At 41.5% G+C, this 21,148-nt stretch overlaps 1 protein-coding gene across 2 annotated transcripts in view; it reads left to right on the plus strand.

Annotated features, from left to right (window-relative positions):
* Positions 1 to 21,148, plus strand: part of LARS2 (leucyl-tRNA synthetase 2, mitochondrial) — a 275,856-nt gene that overhangs the window by 222,140 nt on the left and 32,568 nt on the right. For both annotated transcript variants that reach the window (XM_061196628.1, XM_061196627.1), the window contains 5 exons: positions 3,337 to 3,441; positions 6,254 to 6,369; positions 9,054 to 9,337; positions 13,115 to 13,213; positions 16,522 to 16,659. In XM_061196628.1, the coding sequence (XP_061052611.1) occupies positions 3,337 to 3,441; positions 6,254 to 6,369; positions 9,054 to 9,337; positions 13,115 to 13,213; positions 16,522 to 16,659 (742 nt within the window). The remainder of the gene's footprint in view (positions 1 to 3,336; positions 3,442 to 6,253; positions 6,370 to 9,053; positions 9,338 to 13,114; positions 13,214 to 16,521; positions 16,660 to 21,148) is intronic.

The following is a 21,148-nucleotide window of genomic DNA, read 5'->3' on the forward strand; positions in this document are numbered from 1 at the left end:
GAGATGATCATATGGTTTTTATTCTTCAATTTGTTAATATGGTGTTAGATACAAGTTTCTTATCAGATATATGATTTACAAAAGTGTTCTCCAGTTCTGTGGGTTTTCTTTTCACTTCCTTGATGGTGTCCTTTGAAGCACAGAAGTTTTAAATTTTGGTAAAGTCCAATTTATCTACTTTTTCTTTTGTTTTTGCTTTTGGTGTCATATCTAAGAAACCATTGCCTAATCAAAGATCACAAAGATTTATACCTATGTTTCTTCTAAGAGTTTTATGGTTTTAGATCTTATATTTAGGTCTTTAATCCATTTTTAAATTAAGTATAATTTTTATATATAGCAAAGGTAGGAGTTCAACTTCGTTCTCTTGTATGTGTCATAAATCTTTTAAATTTGTGTTCCCGCACACACTTATCTTAAAAATCAGACTGCTTCTGTCTTTATTTTTTGGTTTTTACTTAATATGATATCAGAAAATATTTCTTTGTTTTTAGGCAGGCTTCCCAATTGTATTTTAATCCATACATAATATTCTGTCTACTCAGTGTACCATAATATCCTAAATCTTCCCTATCATGTTGAACATTTGGCCTTTTTCATGTTTGGGCTATTATGGAGACAGCTCTTTGCCTCTATAGAATTACTTCCTTAGGAAACATCCCCAAGAGTGTGATTTTTTTTGGTCAAAGGTTATGAACCCTTTTCTAGTTCTGTTTACAAGTTGCTTTTATTGGTTTCTGAAAGGGCTATATCAGTTTAGAGTGCTGTATCCAATGGTATATGAATTTCAGTGCAACTTCACAAACAGTGATGGTACCCTTCTAAAAGTTTTTCTTATCAGGTGAAAAATAATAATACTTCAAAATTACTTTAATTTCCATCTCTCTTTATAAAAATTAATTTGTGTTTTTAAAAATCTAGGTGATATATGTATATTATGTGAAATTTCAGAGGGTACTAACAACAACAATGACAGTAGCCTCCTTACCCAACCACTTTTAATTTTGGAGGGAATTTGTTACTTAGGATATAAGTTCAATGGCTGTGACAGAGTCCTAGAAAAACAGTGACTAAAAGGACAGAAGTTTATTTCTTGCCCACGTGACATGCAGAGTGGGTGTAACAAGTCTGCTTTGTGGGGTGGTTGGGGCCGAGGCTCTTTCTGTCTTCCTGCTCTGCCCCTCTAGGACGTTGCCCTTATCTGTGTGTTCTAGGTTGTTCTACACTTCATCTGTGTCACAGTAAGAAGGTGGTGGGGGAAGAAGGGCAGCTCCTTCCCTTTGAGAGCGTGACCTGCAAGTTGCTTCTACACTTTCCCCATGGCCATACCCAGTGCAAGGGAGGCTGAGCAGTGCTGCCATTAGCTATGCAGTCATGTGCCCAACTAAACATTCTATTGCTGAATCAGAAGGAGAGACAGATATGGGGTCAACTGGCAGTCTGTGCCACCGCTGTTTCTCTGGTATAGACCGCCACATGTCTGTATAATATGCCTACACTGCTGTCTCTCCATTCACCAGTTCTAGACATTACCTAGTGACTTTTATTGTCACTCCACCATGCCTCACTGTCCATCCTCCTAATAACATACCATAATTGCAGAATTTGCAAATGTATCCCTCTTCTTTGAGAAGGGACCATATGGAATCAGAAATCTGGGTGTCCACTTTGAGGGTGTCAGCACTTAAGCAGCTCCGGCAGCAGGTGCCTCCCAGTCATGGTACCAGGGTGCTGGCTGAACCTCATCCCTGGAGACCCATTTGCGTTGCATTTTCACTCTGTCCCCACCATACCCTGTCCTGTGCTTCCTGACACCCAAGGTGAAGAAAGATCAGAGCTGGCTTAGATGTTTACAGAGCCTATCTTTACCTCTCTGAAAAATAAATCCTAATTCCTAGGCTTTTTTTTTTTTAAGGTTTTTCTGATGTGGACCATTTTTAAAGTCTTTATTGAATTTGTTACAATATTGCTTCTGTTTTATGTTTTGGTTTTTTGGCTGCGAGGCATGTGGGATCTTAGCTCCCCATCCAGGGATCGAACCCACACCCCCTGCATTGGAAGGCGAAGTCTTAACCACTGGACCACCAGAGAAGTCCCCCTAGGCTTATTTTAACTTTGGGGTTTGTAGAACATATTTTAGATAAATCTATGTAAAGTCTTAAAACATAGCGGGTGTAAACAGTAATAGTTCATTAATTATAACTGTAGTTAATTGCTTATGTTGCAAAAGCTCAAATGAACTCACTAATTGTTTACACCTCTCATCCCTTCTTCCTTTGGGACTTTATTGGGGTCTTCATGCTTCCAGTCCAACATATATTCAGTGAAGGTTCATGTATGTATGGTTTATCTCACTGCTGCAGTAGTTGTAATAAGCTTCATTTAAGATGACACACTGTTTGAATAATTCCAAATTAAGTGTTTTATTATGACCACATAAATATTGGTCACCTGAGCCAAATATACTATGATTACATTTTCCTTTTTATATAACTTTCTATTTTTCCTGAAGTTCATGGTGTCCTCATTTTTTTAATTTGCTTTGTGTTCTTTGAATTTCTGACTGTCTTCCCACATCCTCCCAGAAGCTCTTTAAAACTCCTCTCAAGTTTTCTACATATTCCAGCCTGTCAGATAATCTATCCATCCCCTTTTTTTCCTGAAGATGCTTCCTGGGGCTCTCTGTCCTGCTTAAATCTGACCTGGTCATCCTCCAGGCTTCTGCATATCTGTCCTCCTGGGACTTCTCTCTGTCTCTGCAAATGTCCCTACCCTCTTTTCTTTGTTGGATCCTCTGTTTCCTAGATCCCATGTCTGTCTCTTTCTTGATTTACCCCTTCCTTTTGACCACAACCTCTGGTATCTCCTTAGCAATGGTACATGGGAAGGAACTGTTTTGTCCTTGTATGTGTGGAAATCTCCTCTCTGCTCAGTCATTTTCTCCTTTCCTATCCACTGCCATCTTCAAGTGTTATGGTTTAAAATTTCAGATATCTTTTAGTTTCACCATAGATAGATTGTTGTGTTTCTCATTCTTTTGTATACTTGAGGTACTTTTCAAAAGGAAAAAGGGGTGGTGGGAACATCTTTACTCCACCATCTGTAAAGTAAAAATGCTATTTTCATGTCTTTGGTTAGGAGCGCGAATGAATATTTTCATTTTTTTGTTTAATTTTGATTCTCCACTAGTGTGAATTATCTGTTAATACCTTCAAAGAACAAATTCTAAAACACAGAAATTCTAAAGCTTATTTTTCTCACTTGTCTCCTCTGAGATTCAGATGGTGTTAGAGTCCCAGCACACTGGCGTCCACAGTTGTTTGCTCTCATTTTCAGATTGCCTCACGCCCGTGATGGCTGTGAGCATGCTCACCCAGCAGGAAGTCCCTGTTGTCATCTTGGCCAAAGCTGACTTTGAGGGCTCTCTGGATGCAAAAATAGGTAAGTAGCCATTCAAATGTAACCAGGATAATGTACTTAGCAGGTTTAAGATCAAAATACTAGCCTGGAAGAGCTGACTGTATATTCCATGATCTGTTTTGCCTCTTTGTAAAAATGAATGTCCCTTCATTTCATCATCTCTTATTTAAGCATCACATTTTGAAAACGTACCAAGTATATCGCATCTTGCTAGTTGCTACTGAGAATAATGAAAAACGTCTGGCCCATGGATTTTGCCAGTAGAGCTAGTTGGTGAGACTTGCCTATACAATGTGGGGAACCATACAACTCAGATGAAAATCCAATTTCAGAATTCATAGAACCAACAGCAATTGCTGAGATGGGCGTTCAAAGCACACATGATCGATGTGGGCTGGGTTTTTGGTGAAGGCTTTGTGGAGGAGGTGAACTTCAGCTATGCAAGAAAGGGATCGCGAAATAGCAGTAAAATCGAAGGCATATTTAGAGCTGTAAATTGGATATCCTTGGCGGCCTTACTCATTCCTAAGAGTTCTAACCTATCATCACCTAACAGGAAGTCTGGGATTGAACCAAGGGGTGAGACCTAATCATACCCCATCCAAGACCTGCCCTCAGGGTAGACCCGAGCATGTTTCTTTACAGCTTTCCTACTGTAGATTCCAGCCAGTCTCCAATGTGCCAAAACCTGCGGAGAAAGTTATTTCCACACTCTCTCTCTCCTAGCACACGGAAGAAATAGCATTGCTTATTGAAATCATGTTTTTCCTCACAATTCTCAGATCCTTTTTTGGCAAATTGACTTGAAGAAACATCAACACAGAAAACAGATATTAAGCCACTCAAATCATTCTCCTCTGACAATTTAAACCTAGAAAGTATGTTGCTTAAAGGAAATAATTCCTTCTATTACTTTAATGCATTTTATAATTAGTAAAATTCATTAATACAACCAGCCAAGATAAACAATAAAGGAAGCTCTTGTTGATGTGGCTTTTTTTCCCTTTTGTTTTTGTTGTTTTTTTTTTAATATTTATTTATTTATTTCGGCTGCGCTGGGTCTTAGTTGCGGCATGAGGGATCTTTTAATTGCAGCATGCAGACTCTTAGTTGTGGCATGCGAACTCTTAGTTTCAGCATGCATGCAGGATCTAGTTCCCCACCAGGGATCGAACCTGGGCCCCCTGCGTTGGGATCGCGGAGTCCTACCCACTGGACCACCAGGGAAGTCTCCCCGTTTGGTATTTTGAGTCAAAGTACTAACACAATATTGAAAGTTCTGAAGGATAAGGGAAAAAGAAAAAGGAAAATCTGACTTTCTTGGGTATGCATGGAAAATCATTTTTCCTATTGTCTTGATTTCCCACACTTCCGTAATTAATGTTTTCTGAATTATTGGCTCTTGCCTTCCAAGAAGAACAGAAACAAAAGTAAACAAGAGATAAAGTGGTGTTTTCACCATCTCACCTACAAATAGTTCACATTCTACTGAGCCCCACATGACCAACACCGTGGCCCAGAGCGGTCTTTATGTGATCAAATAAATTCCGTGGTCACAATGTCTCCATTCAAAGATTGCTCCTAGTTACTACAGACCCCAAACTTTTGGAATGTAGTAAATGACTTTTTTCCCTTCTTGACATGAACACTTTTCAGCAACCTTTATTGCTTGCCATTTGTCCTCACCCTTCAGTATCCTTCAAGTCCACTCTGAGAGTTTATTTGCTTCATTAGATGCTTTTCGTCCATAATCTCAGCTGGAACACTGCAGAACTTTCCATCATACCATGGAGTTTTCCATCTTACCAAGGAGCTTTAGAATGTGTGTCCCGTGCTCACTTTGGCAGCACATATACTAGAATGTGTGTCCCAAACATTAAATCACCCTTTTAGGGCAGCGTTCCAGAGAGGTTGTTCATGGACATCTGACGTAAGCATTTTGTGTATTACCCTTAGTTTTATCTCTCTCAGTTGCTGCATGATGTGTAGTGTCCCCAAGGATGTCAGCAGTTTTGACAGTTGACCCTACAGCAGTTCTCAACCAGGGGTGATTTGGCAGCAGGCAACATTTGGCAATTTTAGAAACATTTCTACTGGTAGAGACCAGGGATGCTCTTCAACATCCTACAGCACACAGAACAGTCCCCCCAGCAAAGTTCAGAATGTCAGTAGAACCCAGGTTGAGAAACCCTGGCCTACAGAACCAACAACTAAAAAGCTTGTTTTTATTAATAGCTGAAGCTGAAACAGCATGCCTTGGCCCTCTGGATGAGTGATTTACTTACATTCAACTCCATCTCCTCAAGGGCATATGTGGGTTGAAGAATAAATGTCTATTCAGAATGTACTGTTGCCTCTGGGAACAAAGCATAGTTTGAAGAAACACAGTGGCCAGCTTTCCACTTACTGACCGAGTGGATTTTTCTGGGGTGCTAGGAGCTGCTGGAGGAGTCAGCCCTGCTTCTCAAGAGAACTTCACTGCCCTGTGTCACTCAAAGGAGACACTTCCCCAGATGCTTGTGATTTACTATTTAAGTGACAGAAGCACCCAAAATTGTATATTTTAGAATTACAACTAGTTTTTAAAAGAAACTAAGCAATGGAAAAAGACTTACAGGAAGTAGTGCCAAAATGGTAAACTATTGTGTTAGGGTAGTGAGTTTCTCCAAGACTGTTCTCCATTTTCCCAATGAATATGATATGGTTTTATAATTCCTGTGACTAAAATCTTTTAGTCTCCCTTCAGAAGCTAATGCTGAGTGTCAGTGCTGTCAATTATTTTGTGATTTGGCCATTTGCAAAGGAGACATTTTGTGTTTCTTCCCCTAAACAGGAATTCCCAGCACCAGCTTAGAGGACACTGTCTTAGCCCAAACCCTGGGCCTGTCGTACTCTGAAGTCATTGAAACGATGCCAGATGGCACGGAGAGACTGAGCAGCTCTGCGGAGGTCGGTGCCTGTAGAGGTGGCTGAAGAACTTACTTATAAACTCAGAGCCTTGACATGAGCTTGATGACACATTTTCCTTTGGGTGCAAGTTACAACCTATCATTTCATTCATACCCACACTAACAGTCTTGCAGCCTCGCTTCTTAATCTATGAAAACAAAATAATATTCTTTTTCAAGATCTAAAAGCTTATCAGCTCCAAGTTGAACCTGATCCTAGGATAGTGTGGTTATCGAAGCAACTAAACTTTATTTTGCGAATCTTCTGCTTAAGAAAAATGACCTCTTCCAGGGAAACTGATTCCTTGGGACAGGTGACCAAAATTGGCTGTTCCTTTTAGAGATCTCTGTTCTCCCCAGATTACTGACTTATTCCCACCTAAAGTTTGACTCAGTTTTAGAAATCAGCAGAGAAGTTTTGAGTCATGTTTATTTGGTCAAGGTTGTCTCTTGCTAGGTGGTAAGTCTGGCAGGATTTGAGCTCAGCCTTGTTACCGAACTAGGCCAGAAATTATGATGGGAGAAGTAGGGTGAGGTGGGGAAGGGGGAAGTGGGAAATGGCTTAGACAGTCATTCTCAAACTTGAGCACACACCAGAGTCACCTGGTGGCCTTGTTAGAACACAGATTCCCTGGCCCCCATCTGGAGATTCTGCTTCACAGTCCCTGATGCAACCGAAGAATTTGCATTTCTAACAAGTTTCCAGGTGATGCCACTACTGCTGCTGATCCAGGGACCACATTTTGAGAATCCCTGGGTTAGAACTCTGCCACCCAACGTCTGGTCCCCGGACCAGCAGCGTTGGCATCACTTGTTAGAAGTGTAGACTCTCAGACCCCACCTGGTCTAGTGAGAACCCCATGTGATTTGTGTGCACATTAAAGTTTGAGAGTTCTAGTTTAGAGCACTCTTTCTTAAACTTGGCTGCCCTTTGAAAACACCTGGAACGTTTTGAAAAATACTGATGCTTGAGTCCCACCCCAGATATTCTGATTTAATGGTTGGGGGGAGTGGAGAGGACATGGATCGGATATCAGGAGCATTCAGTGCTCCCCGGGTGATTCTAACGTGCAGTAGGGCCTGGGAACTCCTGGCTTAACATAGTGTTTGCAACCCGGCCATGTCTCAGAATCACCTGGGAGATGCTTACTGGCCCCACCTGGGTGATCCTGATTCCGTTAGACCTGAAGATCCAGGTTTTTCAGGTTTGGGACTACCTGGCTATAGGATATTATGTATATAAAAAATAAGGGAATAGCCAGGGTTTTTTCCTCTATAAGGAGTGGCAATGTTTTCTGACCTCATGTTTGTGCCTTCACTTCATAAATTATACCCCCAGACATGAGTCATGTTTTAAGATACTGAACCTTAAACCCTTCTTAAGACTGTGTGTGAGCAGGCTTCTTAGATATGGAGCAGAGCCAAGCCAAGGTGCCAAAAAGGAGACCCGGATAACCCTCTGCAGGGCGAGAAAGGGGACAGTCATGGCCAAAATTAGTCTTCTGAATTAGCCAGAAAAATGCCCCCTCCTTAGTATAGGACTGAGCATTAATTACGCTCCCTGGCTTCTTTCAAATAGCTTCAGGTGGTCTGTTGAATCCTCTGGTGGCCCTAGACTGAATATCTAGACTGGAGGAATTATTTCAATGGATGGAAGGCGAATGGATGGTGAAAGCCTCCATGAGCTTCTGGGATGTGAAAACAGTAATGCATTGAGAAGATAGACTTTCAAGAGAGCTTGTGATCACCTGCACCATAATTACATGATAGTGGGAGTGTAGGACAAAGAAAGTGCTCTCCCAGAGTATAAGTGGATCCTTGGTAGAGAGCTTGGTCTTCAGGACACTTCAGACGCTTAATGGAAAAGGCTGCTTTTGATAAACATAGCTGTACTTTCCTATTCTTTATGCCCCATGGCTGTAAGCTCATTGAGGATAGGGGCAGATCAGATTTATCTTTGTGCTCCCAACACCTAGCACAAGCCTGGCACCTAGTAGGTTTACGGTACACCTGCACTGAACCAATTCCAAGGTTCCCACGATCCCCTCGTTGGCAAGCCATGCTGGCCCGATTCTTATCATTAGTTTGGTTCTCTCAAAAGTGTCCGGTGAACAGAGAATTCCTCTTTTCTGCTATTAGTGTCCTGCCCTGCTGTCTCTAACATGGGAGCATTTAAATACAAAAGGGGTGGTCCTTCAAGCTGAGGCCTCAGTTTGTTCCCCTACTTGCCCAAATTCCTTCGGCTCTAGGATAATATTGAACTTTTCTTTTCTGGCTACCCCTATCTCAAGAGGGGAGTAGTCATTAAAATAAATATGCAGTTTTTTACTGGCAGCTGAATGCTGATATTTGCCTCTCTCTGTAGGTGCCACAGGGCTCTGGTGATAAGGAGAGCCACAAACCAGGGCCCACAGTACTCTCAGGGGCCCCCAAAAAAGTGTTAATTTCTTTTAACATCAGAAGAAAAAAGTGAACTCTTAAGGTCAAATTATATTCATCTTTATTCACCACCGTCATAAAATATGTTTTAATACTGTAGGGAGGAAGGTGCCCACAAAGGCAACAGAGAGTCACAATGCGGCCCTGCACAGACCACACAAAAAATGGCAATCCAGGGTGGTGGCATCAGGGTGGCAGCTCATTCTTGCCAAGGGAGGAACGCTATCTCTCTCCTTCCCCTCTCAGTTCACAGGTATGAACCGGCCGGATGCATTTCTAGCCCTGACTCAGAAAGCCCGGAGGAAGAGAGTGGGCGGAGAGGTGACAAGTGATAAACTGAAGGACTGGCTGATCTCTAGGCAGCGGTACTGGGGCACGCCCATCCCCATGGTCCACTGCCCGGCCTGCGGTCCTGTGCCCGTGCCTCTGGAGGACTTGCCTGTGACCTTGCCCAGCATCACCTCTTTCACTGGCAAGGGAGGCTCCCCACTGGCCTCGGCTTCGGAGTGGGTGAACTGCTCCTGCCCTAGGTAAGGAACCACGTCCCCCAGCTGTGACCATGTCTGGTCCCAGACTTCCACTTGGCTGGAAAGAATAACGTAGGTCTTAGGTCTTTTGCTACCTTTGAGAGAAGGGGCTGGAATCTGGGGCCCAGCCCCTGTGATGAGCGCCCTGTCCTCTCTTCTGAGCCGGTAGAAGCAGCAATGTCAATTCACATCTTTCCTAGAAACAGCTGATCCAACTGATGGAAAAGCTACACATTTTCATGATAGCTTTGGAAGAGACCACTTTCCTCCATTTTATATTCCAAAGAGCTTCTCAGAGATGAGAGAAAATGCCTTACCGTTTTCCCACATAGTGGCTGTGATAACAGTGGGGATTTTATCACAAGTAGCAGAGTAGTAGTAGCTACGAGGACAAGTATGCTCAGGAGGTCTCATTCTTTAATATACTGAAACATACCATATCTCATTTCTTCTCATTTTGGCAGTAGGATTATGTTTTTCTGTTAATTAACTGGCATGTCTCACATGTGATTTTTATGATACCATTCCAGCTGATTAAACAAATAAATAACAGATACCAAGCTGTAATATTTCCCTTCTTCCTTCTATGGAAAAGCCATTTTTCTCTGCCTTATAGATCATGATGGGGTTGTTTTAAAATAACTTAGTCCTCTTCTTAGTATCTCTAGGTCAGTAATTAGGTAGCCATATAGTGCAAGTACATGGCTCAGAATGGGGAGTCAGACAATAATGGCTTCAAGTCCTGGCCCTGCCTCTTCCCTAGCTGTGTGGTCTTGGGAAAGTCACTTAACCTCTCTGAGCTGTGATTCCCTTATCGGGAGCTAAAATAACCCCTTTGAAGGGATTTCAGAAGACGAGAATTAATGCATGTAACTCTGCAGAGTGACACCTAGCAGACACTCTGTAACTGGAAATGTTAGTGTCATCCTGCCCCGGCCTGCCAACAGTCCGCCCAGGTCCTCACCCAGGCGGTTCTGAGGTTTGAGATGGGGCTTGCAGTCAGGAACATAGGAAGCTCTGGGCCATTTTAGGGTATCACCCTCTTTGTTGATAAGCAGTGACAAAGGGTTTCCCTACCGGAGACATCAGCAGCCTTCAGCCCACCAGTTGTGGCAGCCCAGGGCTTTGGTGGTGGGGATAAGGTTTCCTACCTTGGCTGCAGATTCCTGGAGGGCAGAGCCCAGGCCTTGGTCTTGGTCAAGTCTCCCTGATGATTCTAATGAGCACGCAGGGCTGAGAGCCACTGAGCCCATGTGGTCAAGCAGGACAGCATGGTGGTAAGGACCACAGGCACGAGTCCAGCAAAGGTGGATTCCTTACCCTTGAGCTCCAAGACCTTGGGCAGATTTTTTAACCTCTCGGAACCCTAGTTACTCAACTGCAAAATGGGGACATGAGTAGTGTCTACCTCATAATCCCCAGGGTTACTAGGGATTAAATGAGATAATGCCCGTGAAGCATTTGGCTTAGTGTCTGCCACCCAGTGTTAGTATTATTACTATTGGAGCTAATAATGGTAATAACGTTGTCACCATCACCATCATCTCTCCATCCCACTTACCAAGTAGCCTCTTCCGTGTAGTCCAGCTTTTAGTGTCAGCAGGAAAACATGTTGGTTGTCTTCAAGTCCAACATGACCTTTAAAAAGAAAATCAGCATGGCAAGTTTTAGTCAGATATTAGTCCTTTTATCAGTTGAATCCTGCATTTTCTTCCTAACTTGTATGGGTGACCTAATGGTGAGGAAGAAGTAACAGTTATCTTCTAATTATTTCCCAAAATAGTATGTGTTCTGGTTGATTGCCTTCCAAATAAAAAGACCTGGATTTTATTTATTTATTTAATTTTAAAATTATTTTATTTTTTTTTGGTGGGGGCGCGTTGGGTCTTTGTTGCTGCGTGCGGGCTTTCTCTAGTTGCAGTGCGTGGAGGCTACTTCGTTGTGGTGCACGGGCTTCTCATTGCAGTGGCTTCTCCCGTTGCGGAGCACGGGCTCTAGGCACATGGGCTTCAGTAGTTGCGGCTCACAGGCTCTAGAGCGCAGGCTCAGTAGTTGCGGTGCACGGGCTTAGTTCCTCCGCGGCATGTGGGATCTTCCCGGACCAGGGCTCGAACCCATGTTCCCTGCTTTGGCAGGCGGATTCTTAACCACTGTGCCACCAGGGAGGCCCCCTAGCTTTCATTTAGAGATGCACTGTAGGAAACAGGATTAGGGCTCCCTTGGGGCTCTCTCCGATAAGCTCCTACCCCAGGGACCACCACTCTTCCCGGTGGGAGGCCCCCCGACTGAAATGAGGAGGCCCCTGGGACCCCAGAGCCCTGCCAGATCTGGGCTCCTGTGCTCTCTGCTGAGCCACTTCCATTTAATAAGCAGAAGATGGGGAGTGGCTGTTTCCTCCAATAGTATTCGGAAAGCCAGTATGAACTGCGTCACAGATGCAACATATAAAGGCAACTCTTCTATTTCTAAATTAAAAACAGACTCAAGCCCTTGCGTGCTAAATTAGCAGAGGATTCATCAGTTCCTCTTGGGGTTCCTCATCCCCCTCCTCAAATTCTCCAAGAGCCCCCAAGGACCCATACTGCCAAAAGGGCAGCATTTGGAGAGGTGGTTGGTCCCACTTCCATGCCTCAGAAGGGAGACCCTGGAGTCTCAGCCGTGTTCTCCTGCTGTGGCTTCTCACGGCCACAAAGGGTCCCTGCTAATAGCTGTCGGTAGCTGGCTCACCCCATCCACTGCTGTTCCATGCCTTTGGGGGGTCTTCAAGGAAGCCAGGCACCCTCCTTGGCCGGCCTTGGCTCAGGGTACTCTCTCTTGGCTTCCCAGAAGTTGTGGCTTTTGGCTTCAGTCCCACAGGGCCATCACCCTACCAACATGTTTCAAAATTGGTTCAGCAGTTGGGTGCTTGTGGAACCTTAGTCCTCCCCAGGCATCTCTGCATGCCTAGGATGAGGATTGCTTTTTCTTTTCAACCCTTTACACACCAAGCATCTCACTTCATTCACTTTCTTGAACAGTGGGGCTATCTTCACCCTTCTATAAGGAAGCTTCCTTTAGGCAGTGATGTGTTGGTAAGTGTGTACTAAATAGCTCTCTGGAGGGGAGCTTCTGATTTGTAGTGTTAGCCCATTTCTGTGGTATAGGTACTTCCACCAAGGGCTAATTTCAGACTACCAACTTGGCATCCTTTGTCCCAGAGTTGGGAAGCGATCCCAACAGTTAATCCTCACAAGCTGGTATGAGGTGGCTCCAGCATACCTCTGCCTTTGGGCTCCCAAGGTGATTTATCTTCCTGAGGTCACCCCTTGTGGATTTCTGCTCCCCTTACCCAAGAGACAGAGATAGAAAAAACCCCAAGTTCATTTTTCAGCACAGTATCTCACTACATTTGGTTTTCAGCTTTTCTTCATAAACTGATTTGCCTCATAAGCATCATGGAGTAGGCATTGGCTGAAGGCAGTCTTGATATGCCTAAAAGAGAAGTGAATGCAGTAAAGAGACAAGATTCCTGTTAGATATTCTACCATGTTAAATTCAGAGAAGTACAGAATAGGGCTTTTCATTGTTGAAGATTTAAATGTTTATTTTGTAAGTTTCTTTAAAACATCATGTACTCTGCAGTACAAAGAGAGTCCATACTGTGAATTATCTTTTCATGATGGGGCATTGTTCTTATGACATTTTAAATTCATAATGATTGTCATAGCTTTCTCAAAAGCTGGTGGAAAATGCATTAATATTTAAAAAGAAACCAATCAACGAACTTCATTTATTTCTTAGGTGCAAGGGAGCAGCCACGAGAGAGACAGACACGATGGATACCTTTGTTGATTCTGCTTGGTACTACTTCAGATATACCGACCCAAAGAATACTCAGAGGTAAAGAAGGCCCTGCTGAATTCGTGAGCATGTGTCAGTCTGGGTCTTCCAAGAAGCAAACACCAAGATGGAATTCGATGGGCGAGAGATTTATTGGGGCAAGCGCCTCTAGGGAATAAGGAGGTGAGGGAGCAGGAGTTGGCAGGGCGAGCCCTTGACCGTGATGCAGGTCTGACACCTGTGAAAGGAGAGGGCGAAGGTAGGAGGATTGCGTAGGAAGAGGCTCAGACCCCAGTGCAGCTTGAGAAAGTCTCGAGCAGGCTGACGGGAAGCCTCAAGCAAAGCTTGTCCATTAGAGAGTCCCAAGTCAGGAGGAAACGCCTGCTGTGGTGCGCTCCCTCTAGGAGGGCATGGGCTGGCGTGAACACCCAGTGGCTCTAAAGACAGAAGAGCTGGAAGCTGTTGATCAATTGTGCTCTTTGAAACAGGCTCTTGTAGGGAGTGTGTTCGATTATTAAATTAGATTCTTCACAGCCAGGTAAGTCCCAGGTACAAGAAAAATGAAAAACAGAAAAAGGAAGGAAGTGCTAATACCCTCGTTGGCCCTGTGGTGAACTGCATTTATGCAGTTGTAAAGATGTAATGTTATTTACTTAACTGAAAATAATGATGTAACTATTCAGGGAGGATAGGAGGTTAGGGAGTGTGAGAGAGCTGAGAAGCATGACTTCTTAGCACATACAGTCGCTAGATAATTTCCAAAAGTGATAAATGAACAAAGAGCCTAAACATATTTTTTAATAATTGCCAGAAAAAACATCTGAAAGAATTAAAAGTGGCTAAGCGACAGGTGAGGGGTGGGAGGGAGGTTAGCAAAGAAATGGGGCTGGAGACCACTGTTTTAAATTATAAACCTTTTAGTACTATTTGATTTTTTTCAGCTATGTGCATGTGCTTCTTTGACAAAAATAAATAAATAAGGGAAAGAGAGCAGTAGGTAGATAGGTAAAGAAGGAAATGAGAACAAAAGAAAACTGGTGCAGAGCACAGGAAAACCACAGACACTGTGCTTCAAAGACCTTGCCAGCTTGCTCTTGTCCGTGGGAGAACAATTATATTTAAACCCCGTAGTCCACGTATGAAAATGCCCCCATTTTCTTCGTTGGTTGTAAGATAATATATTTCCAGGGAGACAGGCGCTCCTGCCTGCCCTGCAGTCCTGCAAATCTGTGATTTGAGTTGAGGCTGTGCAGAATGAGCAGGATCCGGAGTACATAGCAGCCGGCAGAGGCAAGAACGGATACAGGGCGACTGCTGTGGCTGGGAACCACCAGGGCAGCCCCGGCTAACCCACAGAGGGGCCCCTCTTCTGGGTCTTCCTTCTAGAAGGGGCTTTTGGTGACTTCCAGTTAGGAAGAGCTGCCTTAGAATGCAAGGGAAATCAGGCTCTCCACCTCTCAGGATGCTTCAAGGGAAAACCTTCTTACAGATGATAGACTCCAACTTAATGATGGACCCTTAACTGGTGAGAGGTATGTCTCGAGACCTTCACAGCCCCCAGTTTGGAAATACCACGTATCACATCATTTCCCTCGTAAAATGCTGTTGTTTATTTCCATGCTGGCTTGCATTCTCACTAGGTGGTTTCCAGGAAAGATCATAGATCCCAGCTATAGCTACCTTCAACATCTCACTCCTCAATTTATTTCAAACTTACTTTCAGGCCAAGTACCATCCTTGACTTCCCTTGCTTTTCTGTCACCTGCATGAGCAGTTAGATTTCTCTGGGGAAGCATTTTTCACAAATAAACATTATTTAAAATTTTACCAGAATTCTGGCATAGTGACTGGAGGAGGGAAAACCAAGCTGCATTAAGATGCAAACACATGGTGTTTGGCCAGGCCCACCTGCTGAGCGCCAGGGAAAAAAGTACCTTGCGGTGTAGGGAAGAGAATTCACATATATGTGAAACCATGGAGTGTACACACACACACACACACACGGAGTGTACACACACAGAGTGTACACACACACACACACACACACACAGAAAATAAAGTGAGTGGTATTTCTTTTCCTCCCTAGCATCCATTAGGACTAGGGAATGATGCTTCCAGTGAAGAAGCCTTTCTTTTAGGACCTCTATTGACTAACAAGTATCTATTAGGTGACAGAGAGTTAGGCTATTTCATGTTAATTATGCCAAGTATGCTCAGTGCATTCAGGAAGCATATGCAGGCTCTTGCTATCTGCATTTTGAGGCTGCTTTAAAAATAATATTGAGGGCTTCCCTGGTGGCGCAGTGGTTGAGAATCTGCCTGCTAATGCAGGGGACACGGGTTCGAGCCCTGGTCTGGGAAGATCCCACATGCCGCGGAGCAACTAGGCCCGTGAGTCACAACTACTGAGCCTGCGCGTCTGGAGCCTGTGCTCCGCAACAAGAGAGGCCACGATAGTGAGAGGCCCGCGCACCGCGATGAAGAGTGGCCCCCGCTTGCTGCAGCTAGAGGAAGCCCTCGCACAGAAACGAAGACCCAACACAGCCAAATAAATAAATAAATAAATAAATAAATAAATAAATAATAATTAAAAAAAAATAAGATTGAATTTCTGTTTTATTTATTTATTTATTTTCTGGTTTATAAGATGTAATTTTATTTTATGTTACTCTGCTGTTACATAGGGCATAACATTTTCACAAGGCTTTTTTGGGACTACAGTCGATGATTATTAGCAACATACAATAGTGGTCCAACTCTCTAACAATCACTAGACAAACTGGACACCCTCTCACATGTGCACAAATCTGCATGGAAAAGTACTAATTTTAGACTTGGACTTGTGTACTTTATTTCCCCTTTCTAGTGTATTAAGAAATGACATGCATGTCATTTCTTAATACACTAGAAAGGCAAATGAATTTCTGTTTTAAAATGAACTTTTAGTGTCTGCATGAGAGTCTCCATTGTACATGCCATATTGCCCTCTATTGGTAAGAACTCAAAAATCTTGATTGTCTATGGTAATAAAAATTAAAATAAATCCAGATAGTCAAATATGCATTGTACAGAAATACCCTTTTTGCTGGTATGTTTTTCTTTTGTCCTCATTATATATGAAAATCACATTTGTTAAAATATGTCAATAATGGCTTCTGAAACAGTTTTTATAAATTTCATAAATTAACACTGCTCTGACATTTTTCTCCTTTGTTATATAAGCTTCTCTCATTATCTTTTAAGAAGAAAATCACTGTTCTTCTTTGACATAATTTATTTCAGGGAATATGCAAATTATGATTGGTCTAATTTATGCAATTGTGACAAAGCTAGGTTTTTTTATAAATGACCATCTCTCTTCCTCCCAGCCCTTTCAGCACAGCGTTGGCAGATTACTGGATGCCTGTGGATTTGTACATTGGAGGGAAAGAACATGCTGTCATGCACTTGTTCTATGCAAGATTCTTTAGTCATTTTTGCCATGATCAAAAAATGGTCAAACACAGGTGAGCATTTATACTGCTTTGCAAAAGAATTCAGTTCCTTGAACAGCAACTGAAGGCAGGTGTTGGTTCTTCTGAAGCAAGGTAAATATATGTGGCAGAAGAACTCTATTTTTCAAGCATGCTTTAGAGGTCACTGTCAGCCTTAACCACTGGAAGTCCATTTATGTTGCTTAGTCAGTTCTAGCCCGTGGTGTTTGCCTGCTTGCATAGGATCTTCCCTTCAGCTTTTCTCTGTTGAACTCAGTTAAGTAGTTGAGATTTTCACTTGTGAGGCAGAGAAGAGCGGTTCATAATGTCACACAGCTTTTTATAGCTTCTCATGTGAGGTCATGTTTATCATCTGGTCCCTTGGTGTAAGCTCTGTTTCCAAGCTTGACTGAATCCTGTCTCAATATGTCATTCTGATAAAATGGATTAAAAGCTAGGGAATTACATTGTAAATCCATTGATAAATTCTTTTCTTGTTGGTCTATGATATATTACCCATCATGTTCAGAAAGATGTGTGTGTGTGCTTTTTTCCCATGAAATATATCATATATATGTATATATAATATATACATAATATGTACTTAATGTATTATACAATTTAAAAAATAAAAAATAAATGAACATCCATGCACCCCCTCCTCAGATTAGGATATAGAGTATTCCAGGTCCCTTAGAATACCCAGGGTGCCCTCACTAATCAGATCATCCCCCTTCCTACACCACCCACCCCTCCCCCATAGAGTCCCTATCCTGAATCTTGAATTATTCATTTTCTTGCTTTTCTTAAATGTGTTACTTCTTTATATATTTTTAAACAATATGTGTTGTTTAGTTTTCTGTGTTTGAACTTTGTATAAGTAGAATCATATTTCACGTATTCTCTCTTGCTTCTCTTGCTCAGCATTTTTGGGGATTCATCCATGTTGCTGCATGGAGTTATGTTTCATTCGTGATTCACTGCTATCTGGTATTCCATTACATGGAATGGAATTTCTAATACAGAGCTTAGTTTATGTCCATACCACCATTAACGGTCCTTGGGCTGTTTTGTGCAATTAAGAACAAAACTGCCGTAAGCATCCCGGTACGTTTCCTGACATACGCGTGTTAGCAGTTCTCTAGGATGTGTACCTGGAGTAAGATTAGGGTAACCACATGTTCAACTTCACTAAGAAATGCCAGACCGTTTTCCAAATTGGTTATATAAACCTATACTGGCACCAACAGAGGTGAGGGTCCTATCACTCAAGATCTTCATCATTACAACATATAGTACAGCCATCCCTGTGTATCTGCGGGGGATGGGTTCCAGGACCCGCCACAGATGCCAGAATCTGTAGATGCACAATTCTGATAGTAGGCCTTCCTTATCCGTGGGTTCCACATCCTTGGATTCAACCAACCTTGGATCATAATCCCAGAGGGCTGACTGTATTATCTAACTTTTAAAATTTTGTCAAACTGGTGGTTATATAATGGATCACTTTGTGAGTTAAATTTGAATTTAAAGACACTGCTTACTTAATGAAGTTTAGCATATTTTTATTGTGTTTATGGACCTCTGTGTTTCCTCTTCTGTTAAATCCCTATTTGTGTCCTTTGCCCTTATTTCTTCTGGGTTATCTTTTATCAACTGTAGGAGTTCTATAAATATTCTGGATGCTAATCCTTTATCAGCTATATGAATTGCAATATTTTTTCCCGGTTTTTGGCTTGTCTTATTTTTATGGTGTCTATTGATGAACAGAAACTCTTTTTTTTTTTTTTTAATGATTGTTGTGCTCTTTTATTTTTTTTTCATGTCACACATGGATTCATATGTTTTTTTATATCTTTACTGGAGTATAACTGCTTTACAATGTTGTTAGTTTCTTCTGTACAACAAAGTGAATCAGCTATATGTATACATATATCCCCGTATGCCCTCCCTCTTGAGCCTCCCTCCCACCCTCCCTATCCCACCCCTCTAGGTCGTCACAGAGCATCGAGCTGATTTCCCTGTGCTATGCAGCAGTTTCCCACTAGCCATGCATTTTACATTTGGTAGTGTATATATGACAGTGCTACTCTCTCACTTCGTCCCAGCTCCCCCCCCGCCGCGGTCCTCAAGTCCGTTCTCTACATCTGTGTCTTTATTCCTGCCCTGCCACTAGTGATGAACAGAAACTCTTAATTTAATGTAGTAAATTTTAATAATCTTTTCCTTTATGGCTATTGCTTTTAGTGTCTCAGTTCCTTTAATGGAACAGTCCATCCATTTCCCCATTGATCTGCAGTGCCCTCTCCATTATAAATCCAGTTTTCATATATTTGCAAGGGCCTATTTATAGGGTCTTTATTTTGTCCATTAGTCTATTTGTTTTTTGCTGTGCTAATTAGTTACTGGCATTGTTATTTTAATTTTACAAGTCTCAGTATCCAGTAAGGGAAGTCCTCCTACTTTGTTCTTTTACTTTAGGAGTATCTTGACTATAATTGGACCTTTGTTCTTCCATATAAATTTCAGATTTAGCTTGTCAAATTCCACAGAGTTTATCTATTGGGAGTTCAACTGTAATTGCATTGGATCAACATACTTACTAATATCTTTTCTCACTCTTCTTGCATCTCTGACTTTAACATCTGAAATCATTTCCCTTTTATCTGAAATATATACTCTCCCTTATACTGAAATATATCTTATGTTTTGTAGTGAAAGTCCATCTATTAGTTATTATTTATCTAAAAATACATTTATTTCAACCTCATTTCTTAGAGTTTGCCAGCTCAATAACACATTTAAAACATTTTATACACGTTTTATATCTTATCGGACTTTTTCACTTGTTTTTCATCAGGACAATGATTCAGGTTCTCTTGTCTTCCATACCGCCTGGAGCATGGTTCCTGGGATTTTTTTTCAGTTTTTGCTGTGTTTTGTTTTTTTAATACAACAACCTTTAGAATATTTTTTAATTGCAGCGAAGAAAAGGGGGAAAAATCTGGTTATCTCCTTGTGCAGATAACTTCATGTTAACAATTAAAAAATTAAATAATGAAAAAGTAATACGTCTAAGGTTAAAATTTAAAAATTTAACAGCACAGAAAGTAAACATTGAAATCTCCCTCCCTGCATCCTACCCTCTACCCATCTCCTCAACCTGTTAAGTTTCTTTTGATTTCTTCCAGAAAAATATTTTGCATATCTCCATATTTCTATTGATATACTCATTTTTAAATGTTACATATATTATATATATATATATATATATATGCCTTTTGCATTTTTGATATAATATATCTCAGTTGTCGTTCTACATCAGCATTTACAACTTATGCACAGTATTCTGTCATATGGATATACCATAATTTATTTAAGCAGTCACCTAATTTTCTAATTGCTATTAAAAAAAAGAAAAAGTCCAATGATGCTCTTTATCTATATTCTTAGCAGGCATTTGGGATCATATCTGTAGGTTCAAGTCCTGACACTGGAGAATGCTGGGTCAAAGGATATGTATTTTTAAATTTTTGATCCTTAAAAAATATATTACTTTTAGAACCTCTGTAATGCAGACTAAAATCCAGTTTCATTAAAATGAAGTACCTTGAAAGCTCCCTCCCTTTTCACCTCAGACCTGCTCCCTCATTCTGTGCATGCATACATGGATTAAAAGTCTACAGAAGGCTAATTTAGGATATAAATTAAATGCTTAAAATAATTTCTTCTCATTAGTCCCAGAGACCTTCATGTGTAAAAATTAACCCATCTGCACCAGAAGGACACTAAACACATTAACAGTGTTAATCTTCAGAGAAATAAATTACAGTCATCCCTTGGTATCCATAGGGGATTAGTTCCAGGACCCCCGAAGATACCAAAATCTGAGGATGCTCAAATCCTTCATACCAAATGGTGTAGTATTTGCATATAACTTACACTCATTCTCCTGAATGTTTTAAGTCATTTCTAGGTAACTTATAATACCTAATACAACATAAATGCTATGTAAATAGTTGCCTGGGTGCACCAAATTCAAGTTTTGCTTTTGGGAAGTTTCTGGAATTTTTCTTTTTTTCGAATAGTTTTGATCTACGGTTTGTTGAATCCGCGAGTGTGGAACCCACAGATAAAGAGGGCTGACTGTAGTTAAAATGTTTGTAACTTGGATTATAGAATTTACCATTCTGCCTTGCATTTCTTCTCTATGGAAACTTCTTTACCTCACTAGGTAAAGATTACCATGGAGGATGGAAACCCGTGTTCTGTTACTATCACAGTCTCATGGACATTATATATTCTCAGTGAATATTTGTTTAAATAAGTTGAGTTTAACCCCTTGATATAAACAGATAAAAGTTTATGTTGTTCAAAGGAAATGTTCTTCTTGGGATAGGGAGAGTTGCATAGAGAGAGGTTAAGTTCAAAGACCAAATACAACATGAGAAATATTTCCTTCTCATGTAGGTCTAGAAACAAAGACCATAAATGGCTTCTGGCTCCTTAACAGTAGGGCACA

Source organism: Eubalaena glacialis, chromosome 7, assembly GCF_028564815.1.
Source record: "Eubalaena glacialis isolate mEubGla1 chromosome 7, mEubGla1.1.hap2.+ XY, whole genome shotgun sequence".
Classification (NCBI taxonomy): Eukaryota; Metazoa; Chordata; class Mammalia; order Artiodactyla; family Balaenidae; genus Eubalaena; species Eubalaena glacialis.